The sequence below is a fragment of the Crinia signifera genome, chromosome 2 (genome assembly GCF_055691185.1).
Source record: "Crinia signifera chromosome 2, ASM5569118v1, whole genome shotgun sequence".
Taxonomy (NCBI): Eukaryota; Metazoa; Chordata; class Amphibia; order Anura; family Myobatrachidae; genus Crinia; species Crinia signifera.
The window spans coordinates 271,177,301-271,187,281 of record NC_139218.1 but is presented as its reverse complement, the minus strand read 5'-3'; the positions used below and the strand labels follow the sequence as shown (position 1 = coordinate 271,187,281).

At 43.3% G+C, this 9,981-nt stretch overlaps 1 protein-coding gene across 3 annotated transcripts in view; it reads right to left on the bottom strand.

Moving 5' to 3' along the window:
• Positions 1-1,171: 1,171 nt before the first annotated feature.
• GGACT (gamma-glutamylamine cyclotransferase) overlaps positions 1,172-9,981 on the bottom strand; it is a 54,607-nt gene continuing 45,797 nt past the window's right edge. For 2 of the 3 annotated variants that reach the window (XM_083168629.1, XM_083168628.1), the window contains exon 2: positions 1,172-1,938. In XM_083168629.1, coding sequence (XP_083024755.1) covers positions 1,462-1,929 — 468 coding nt within the window. In that variant the 5' untranslated portion in view covers positions 1,930-1,938 and the 3' untranslated portion in view covers positions 1,172-1,461. The remainder of the gene's footprint in view (positions 1,939-9,981) is intronic. The other variant, XM_083168627.1, reaches the window with a different exon arrangement.

Below are 9,981 nucleotides of genomic sequence, written 5' to 3'. Positions count from 1 at the left end.
GCCCCCACTATCAACGCCACCTGAAGCGTGGCGAGTGGCGGTGGAACACGTCCTACGATCTTTCATGACCCCACTATCCATGTCGGCGTGGAGTTGATTATAAATAGTGTGGCGAGCCCGAAGCATGGAGAGCGCATGCGGAATACATGTAAAGTAATCCGCGTCCGCTTGCCACGCTTCGGGCTTGGTGGCTCGATGCACTATATAAAATCAACTCCACGCCAACGTGGATAGTGGGGGAATGAAAAGGTCGTAGGACGGGTTCCGCTGCGCTCGCCATGCTACGGGGTGGCGTTGATAGTGGGGGGGGGGGTCTAAAACATTGTATGTCATACAATTATATGATGGTACAGTTAATGTCATGGCATCGCACACCCTATAAAAGCCCATGCGATTTTGCGGGGCATGCGAAGCGATGCCCCGGGGCTAAGAGCAGTGAATAAATTACAGTAAAAAATCGCATTACATCGCACTACCCTTAAATGGCCCATGCAATGCAATGCGATGCGATTAACGTATGGTGCCGTAGGTAGCAAAACTGGGCGCCGTGATAATACACAAGTACCTTTATTTTTATTGCATATGTATATACAGTACTGTATGTATCCCACACCGTACACTTGCTCATCAACATCAAATCTTATATGCCGTCACTATCCTGTTTTAAGAGGGGAACCCTTATAATAGTGTATCTATAATCTTTATGGGGGGTATTTTCTAAAAACATGTCAACAAATTTTATTATATACATTTTATTTAGTTACATTAAATGTAAGATCACTTTTGCATCTTATCTTACTTATCTCAGTAAGAGATAAAAGTTAGAGAAGTGTGTGTGTCATTTCTGATGGTAACCCTGGCTATAACCATTTGAATGATAAATGCCATTTCTCTCTTTGATTGATATTTTCTGCTAATGCCAGTCACTGAAATATACATATGTATGTAAGGAATACTATGTATGGCAGGAAAGGTAATGATGGTTATTTTTTATAATTTAATTTTGTTGGAATGTTACCTACTTGTGTCATTTTGTAGGGGTGACCTAGCATTTAAGGCCTATTGTCAGAGCATTTATCCTTTGTATTTCTAGTAATTACATGATTTATTATAATCATAAAATCCTGAGCACAGACTTGACACCGAAATTTGGTAAAATATATATATATTTTTAATTTGCTAAAGTTTACAATGAAGTTTCCTTGATAAATATCATTTGTGATACATCATTTTGTGAATCAAATTATTTATAATCACAATTATTTAAATGTATAACTCCTATTTGACATAGGAAACCAAACACCATATTTGAGTCAATATACTTTGCATTTAAAACCTGCATAATTGACACAGAATTCATGTGGAATACTTTGAAATTACATATATTTTAAATTTGGGTAATGCGAAGCAGTGCTAGATTTAGATGTAAAATATACTATTGAGTTGACGTTGCCACATTTGTTATGTGTCCAGATGACTATAGTAACACAGGCTGTGTGTCCCAAAGGAATCATAACAGTCAAGGTGAGGTAGACTAAGCCACTCAGGCTTGTAGCTGGTCGTGCTATAGACATAACACTCTATGGTAGCACCAGCTGTTATCTCCTCAGGTGATTCAGCTCTATCTTTCCAATTCAATATTTCAATCCTCTTAATAGTTCGTTGGTACATGTCTGGGCAGCACTCAAACCCATCCAGGAATTGCAGCATCTGGTCATCAATCAAATAGATCTCTCCAACAATATGGTGGCCAATTCCTGGGACATTCAAGAGAAATGGTATGTTGGCTTTTTCTGCAATGACCAGTGGGTACTTGTCTACTGTTCGGCCTGTGCCTTTAAATACAGCTTTGCCAAGCTTATGGTCTGTCATTTTGTGGTAGTTTGGCTGCCCCATCTTCAAGGTGCCATATACAAAGATGTTATGCATTTTCTTCTCCTATGGATATAAAAATAACAAGTTAGGACTGTGTTTCAAAATAGGAAAGCTTTGGTGTCTCAGTTCTGTATGTAATATTGTGCATTAACTGGTTGTATGTTTTCAAAGACTAATCAAGGAGCAAGAAACACAGGGAAACCAGCTGAAGTAGACTAAAGTAGACATTAATGCAGTACGGATGGTGTAATGGTTAGCATCACTGCCTCACAGCGCTGAGGTCATGGGTTTGATTCCCACCATGGCTCTAACTGTGCGGAGTTTGTATATTCTCCCCGTACTTGCGTGGGTTTACTCCGGTTTCCTCCCACAATCCAAAAATATACTAGTAGGTTAATTGGCTCCCAACAAAATTAACCCTATAATGTCTGTTAGTGCATGTATATGTGTGGTAGGGAACATAGATTGTAAGCTCCATTGGGGCAGTGACTGATGTGAATGTTCAACTATTCTCTGTAAAGTGCTGCGGAATCTGTGTGCGCTATATAAAAAACTGTTAATAGAGACTTTCTTACCATTATACAGGTGTCCTCATGCATTGTTACTGTACTGAGTAATTTGATATGTGACACATACATCTGTGTGCGACTCCGGATTTGCATATGAATATGAGCAGCAGCCTTGGGGTTTTCTGACCAGTTCTGCACTGCTTCATATACAGACTCAGTCGCACACAAATTTACAAGTGCCTCGTTTCTAATAAATCAGCAGTCTCCTGGTACATACTAACCTAATCGAGTCATGCCTAAGATGTGTAGTGTATTGAGGTTAGATATCTAGTATGAAGACATATCTGTACAGGAGTGCAGATATATAAAAAAAAAAAAAAAAAATTCTCTCAAGCCCAGGAGAAGATTACATTTTTCATTATGGTCTACTTTTGAGTACGTTATTTTATCAGTGCTGCCTTTTCTGTTGCTATTTGATCATAATCAGTGTGGTTGCAGTTTTGAGTCTTACACACCATATTTTCTCATATTAAAGATACACAGAGGGGTGTATTCAATGCTTTCTCCGAGCAATGCTGCATGCTCGCTGTCACAGCTCACAGGGTCAGTAGTCAACTGACCCCCTGCACACGCCGTTTCCCCCGGTTTTTGGAGCGAGGGGGAAACTGCGTATGCGGCTTCTAAAACCGCGAGGCTCTTGGCTAATTGCAGCGGGCTCCCTGCATTATCCGCAAGCCTCGCTGTTTGGGGAAATCTGAGGACAGTGAGGATTTATCTGGCGTGATGAATAGGGTAAGCAGCCAGCGCGGGGGGGCTAAAGGAGAGGATCTTTTGTTTTTGGCCCTTGACGGCCACATTGAATACACCCCATAGTATGGTGTGGTCAGGACATCTGGACAATGGAGAGATGCTGAGGTGCCATCTTGGAGGATAAAAAGACTAGCTTCAGCTCAACTTAGCAAAAATGCCAAGTAAACAAAAGAAGAGGCACTTCACAGTCTTATAAAAATACATTTAAATCAGTGTAACCAAGCAATCAGTAGTAATACAAGCAAATGTCATTTGTGTCAACGTTTCAAGGCCGGAGCCCTTTCATCGGGATGGCTGTCTGAAACGAAGTGCATGGAGCAAGTTAATATTGCGTTTGTATGCTGCACTTTGTTTCAACTACTTGGGTTACCCTTTGAGTTGGTCCAAGCCATACTTTTTTGCATGCAATAAATTGCACTCACCAGGAACATCTCTTTGCAGATATCAAAAATATTTATTCATCGCATCAGGTGCTCTGGGTATGCAAAATTGACATTTCAACCACAAAATGTGGCCAGGGTCTTGTGCTGGATTCTGATAGTGTCTTAAAAAAAGCCAATTTTTTTTTCTCCACCCCGTCCCCCTCAGACTCCTAGCCAATTAAAAGCAGCTGCAGTGAGCTAGTCTGTGCCTACTTTTGATTGGTTTGGCAGATAATGCTAAGTTTAATCAGCCACCACATCTGCCCTGGTGCCATGATCAGGTCAGTGGTGTCCAACTTAGGACACATCCGTACTGCATTCTGGGCTTTGCCAATGCTGGGACCCCATTTTTAGTCCCATTGCCGACATCCAATGTTGCTGTGCTTTAACTCTGAGTGCCAAGTGAATTTGGTGTGAAAATTGGCAAGCAAACATTTTTATTCATCATAATGAGCTGTAATGTTTACCTTGTATTGGAAATAAAATCTTTTTTTATTTTTACACATTTTTTATTTGAATTTATATAAGAAATTTGAACAACACTTGTAGTTTTAGCCAATATTTTGCAAATCTCTCACAGATGTTGGCAACTAAAGAGTTAACTAGGAAGAGTGTAAATAGTAGTATGTAATACTTGTATTATTATTTTTGCTATCCTTTATTTATATTGTGTGAGAAGGGATCTGCAGCACCCAATTACAGAGTTCATAAATGAATAAGCATAACAGTATCTTATGGGCCATACATACGGGGAGATTTCTGCTTAGTTTCTAAGCGATTTCGCTAAATCACTTAGAAATGAAGCACAAATATCTGTGTATGGCCCATAGCCTTGCACATCACTATCAGCTGTCTTGATCATTCAAACATGCCGTACATACCTAATCAGATCGCTTAGCAAGAAACAGTAATCGCCCATGTTTTAAGAAGTGATCTGAGCGATCTGTCACCCTCACTCCTGTAATGCCCACCTAATTTTTTACTTATACAAATCTCCCATACTAAATCACTCTAATCTATTGTGCAAAACTCTGTGCATGGGAGTGTACAGTTGAATACAAAAGAGGACAAGTACAGAGTACATACATAAAGCTGCATCAGAAAAAGGATGGCAGAAAACCTCAGAATTTGGGGGGGTTTTCTGATTCACTCGGAAAGGCACAATCACTCTCTAATGGACTTTCTGAGTGAATTTAGAATTACCCTTGGTGCCATCAAAGAGGGTTTAAGTAATAGAAGAAAAAGCACAAGAGGGAGGAGGGCCCTGTCTGTAGGAACTTACATTGTAAAAGGAGAAGGGCAGGCGGAGATGAGAGAGAACGAACCACACTTGCGTTATAGTACGTTGGCAGAAGATCATGGGACATTGCTCCAGCTCGGACAATACAAGCACAATATTATCATTATTGGTTGTTGCAATAAGTTATTGGGTACTCTTTACCTAGAACGGCGCCCATCGGGGTGATCGCGGGCAGTACATAAACGGCCGCGACGCGATGCCCGCGATCACCGCGATTTTCCCATAGGGAACAATGTTAAAAAGTCAGATTGACCGCGATTTTGCATTCAATGCCTCAATGCCCGCGATTTTACCATAGGAATCAATGTTAAATGGGCTACAGAGCCCAAATAGGCTCAATTAACCCTTAAATGTCACCCCAATTTTTTGACGCCACCCCACGATCCACGCCAACCCGAAGCGTGGCGAGCGCAGCGAGCCCGCGAGGGGCGGCGGTACGCGTCCTCCGACCTTTTCATGCCCTACTATCCACGTCGGCGTGGAGTTGAGAATAGAATAGTGTGGCGAGCGCAGCGAGCCACCGAGCCCGAAGCGTGGCGAGTGGACGCGGATACCTTCACAGTTATACGCGTCCCCTCGCGGACTTCACAGGTGTCCGTGGCGACGCCGACACCTGTGAAGCCCGCGAAGGGACGCGTTTACCTGTGAAGGTATCCGCGTCCCCTCGCGGGGCTCGCCACGCTTCGGGCTCGGTGGCTCGCTGCGCTCGCCACACTATTCTATTCTCAACTCCACGCCGACGTGGATAGTAGGGCATGAAAAGGTCGGAGGACGCGTACCGCCGCGCCTCGCGGGCTCGCTGCGCTCGCCACGCTTCGGGTTGGCGTGGATCGTGGGGTGGCGTAAAAAAATTGGGGTGACATTTAAGGGTTAATTGGGTCTATTTGGGCTCTGTAGCCCATTTAACATTGATTCCTATGGGAAAATCGCGGGCATTGAGGCATTTTACATTAAAATCGCGATCAATTAGGCTTTTTAACATTGTTCCCTATGGGAAAATCGCGGTCATCGCGGGTACACGATTTTGATGTACCCGCGATTTACCCGCGATGCCCGCGATTTTTTACCCCCAACGCCCGCGATTCTGATCGCGGGCGCCGTTCTAGGTAAAGAGTACCAGTTATTGTATCTTATTTTGAGACTGAGTATGAGTGCGCTTGTAAGACATGTAGATTGGAAGCAGTGGTCAGTCTTATTACATTCTCATACAATATGCTGTGGTATAAACGGCTATAAATGATGATTTTTCTACTTGTTGCTGCCTGTTTCATATTAGTTACTCCCTGATATTCTACAGTTCAAATCAAACAATAATGGGTTGTTATTTTATTAACAAAGAACACTCTGCCTTACTTCTGTCATGAAAGGAATCATCACCTTTAGAGTTATGTGTTCGGTAACCAACACTGGTCCTTTAGGAATAAACCTGCCCCAGAAGGCACTGCTTGCAAAGGGGTCAAAGGTTAGCGCTAAAACACGCAATTAATTCTCATAAGAGGATTAAGGCACTCATGTTCACTCTGACTCAGGAACATGAATTGTGAATAAAATTGTCCAAATCCAAGAGTTTATATGTCAAGACTAATAACCTTGAAATTAAGGAAGCAGGCATACAGGAAGACTGAATACAATAAAGACCTTAGATGTCAGACAGTACTGGGGAACACTGATGTATCCAATTAACCTACGTAAAACGCAACTTATTCACTGTAATAAAACTTAGGGCTTTACAGCTATAATGAACCAAGCGTTATAAAGCAACCAATATCAGCTCCAGTACGCAATCAGCAGTCAACCTCAGTAGATCTTTGTGGTGTAAGAGCTGACACACAAAGTAGTTTCAGTAAGTTATGTTTAAATGGCTATCTAAAAAAGTTATTTGATCATTTTTTATTGTGTTATCTGCATTGTAAGATAACGGACTCATTATATTTGAATGTTACTAGCACTGCACATTCAAACTGGAAACAAATTGTAATAAATACACGGTACTTGTTTCCTAGCACGGCCACCATTGGGGGTAATCCTGTACCTTAACTTAAGGTACAGGATTACCCCCGATGCACCCGATTTCCTTTGAAATCAGGTCCATTTAGCCGGCAAAGGCAAAATCGGGTCCATCGCGTCGGTCGGGTGCATTAACATGGCACGCAACGCGACCGACGCGATGCACCCGATTTTCCCATAGGGTTCAATGTTAAAATATTTTTAACATTGTAATCGCGTTCATAGCGTCGGTCTTGTGCCATTATAATGGCACAAGATGCGATGGACGCGATTAAGCACATTTTACATAGCTAACAATGGGAAATGGGCCAATATGGCCCATTTCTCATTGTATATGCCCCCCCTCATTGTGAACGTCACCCCACGATTGACGCCAACCCGAAGCGTGGCGAGCGGCGGCGGTACGCGTCCTCCGACCTTTTCATACCCCTACTATCCACGTCGGCGTGGAGTTGAGAATATAAAGTGTGGCGAGCCACCAAGCCCGAAGTTATACGCATCCGCTCGCCACGCTTCGGTGGCTCGCTGCGCTCGCCACACTTTATATTCTCAACTCCACGCCGACGTGGATAGTAGGGGTATGAAAAGGTCGGAGGACGCGTACTGCCGCCCACACTTCGGGTTGGCGTCAATCGTGGGGTGCCGTTGAGGAGGTTAAAATTGGGGTGTGGGGAGACTTTTACATTGAATCCAATGTAAAATAGGGTCCCAGGGACCCTATTCACATTTCAATCAATGTAAAAATCGGGACCATCGCATCGCATGCGATTTGGTCGCATGCGATGCGACCGACCCGATCAACATCGGTGTGGCCGTGCTAGGAAACAAGTACCAAATACACTAACCCCATATGGTTGAAATGCAAAAGGACTGCGCCTAAGGTCGTACAAAGGTTTCAGAGGACAATGGTCAAGAAGTTTTTGTTGGTTAGTTTTTTCCACTCTTGTTGATTTATCATACAAGTTGACTACAATTGGAAATGGTAACTTTGCCTAAAGCGTGGCGAGGGAAGTGAGCCTACATGGGTACGTTTTTTTTACTTTCTGTACTGTATGTTTTTCACATTGACCTTTTGACGTACTGCATGTCAACCATATGGGGTTGACCAATTGATGGCCTAAAACCTGTAGATCTATCTTACCACACCTGGACAAATGTCGGGGAACCTAGCATATTTCTTTAACTCAAGCAGATTTCCAGCAGCAATGCTGTAAAATGTGCTACAGATATAATTAAGGCAGAGGACTCCTGTTTATAGCATTATAGGGAGTATTTTGGGGGCTATAAGTGTGGAATCCAGATTTACTAAGTTATCCTAAATTCGATTCATGCAAGTGCTAGTGTAAACCCATTTGTACTCCAAAACCATTCTCATTAGTAATTGCATAGCCCCATGTCAGGAACAAGAAATTTGTTAAGGTCCCCATACACTGGTAAAATTATGGCCTTTTCCATTTGATTTCAACACATCAGGCAGTGAAATATTGATATACAAAAGGGAAGAAGGGTGGACTGCGCTAATTTTAAAGGTGGAATCTGATACTAAAAGATGCAAGTAACCTTCATAAAAATTACAATGTTTATTATATAATATAGTAAAATGAAATTTAGCAGCACATATTAGAAACCATAAGTAGCATGAAAATCAGCACATAACATGATAGTGGATTGGAAAAGCAAATTTGGGGAGAGCTTTTAGCTCAGTGGTGGCCAACCCGTGGCTCTTGAGCCTCATGCGGCTCCCCCCTTGTAAAGTGAGGCTCCTGCTCCCACTGCTGCCCGCCGCCTACTGTCCGTCCCAGTCCCCCCTGCTGCCGGTTCCCTGAATCCCTTCTCCTTCTGAGGGGAGGAGAGCACGCATCGCGCATCTCTCCTACCCCTTACTGTGCATCCTTGTGACTGGGCCGTCCGCCAATCAGAGCTCGTGGGCCAGCAGCCAATCAGGAGCCGGCCAGCGAGCTTTGATTGGTGGACAGCCCAGTCACAGGGAAGTGAGGGGGAAGGAGACGCGCAGTGTCCTGTGCTGTGCTCTCCTCCCATCAGTGACATGACAGGAGGACTGCAGGGGGACACCAGACTGTCCTCTCCCCGCCCGGCAGCAGCAGCAACAAAGGTGAGTGCTGCTGCTGGGAAATTTGCACTGTGGGGGCATAGCAGTTTGTGGCACTGTGGGGGCATACCAGCTTTCTGGCACCATAGGGGCATACCCGGCACCGTGTGGTGCATTCCTGGCACCATGGGGGGCATATGTATATATGGCACTGCACTATTGGAGGCATATTTGTATCACACCCACCCAAGGGGTCAAAATAAACTATGCCTCTTTTTTTGGCGCATGCGCCTTCGGCGCGCGCATGTTGTCAGCTCTTTAGCTTGACTACCGATATTTTTCGGCTCTTTACCTCTGACCGGTTGGCCACCCCTGTTTTAGCTCATAAAAAATGGGTAGAGTGACTGAAAAAAAGTTTTGTTTTTTTTAAACATGTTTTATTGAAACACCAAAAGTCACAATATTACAAATTGAATACAAATGTAACAATTTTAATAAAAGTAGCATGGACATCCGAAAATATCATTGTTCAATATTATCGATTTGACCATACATTGTCCACTATAAATAAAGATCTTAGCAAAGTAGAGTATGTATCCATGTAATTTTTTCACATAAAGTATGTAACCTATCTATAAACCCTCAATGGCCCACGGCTGTCATCCGTCCCAGAATAAGCAAAAGCACCTCACTTTTAGGCATCTAAAACTATTGGGGATCCCCTGAGATAAGTCTTGAAAAAAAAGTATTTAATGTCCATACGGTACCGTATTGGAATGTCCAGCTGGGTTTATAAAGGGTGATGAGCCCACTTGTAAAACTGAGGCGAAATAGGAACGGATCCAAGGACCTGGATGGCAGGGGATGTATTCCAGCTTAGCTTCAGGGAGTATATTAACCTCCTGCTAGTTTTATTACCAGATTGGTATGTTGTAGGCTGGATTATAGTGGTCTCCCACTATATATAGCGGTCTAGAGGCTGGTCCGGTCTCTCAGGGCTTATAGCAG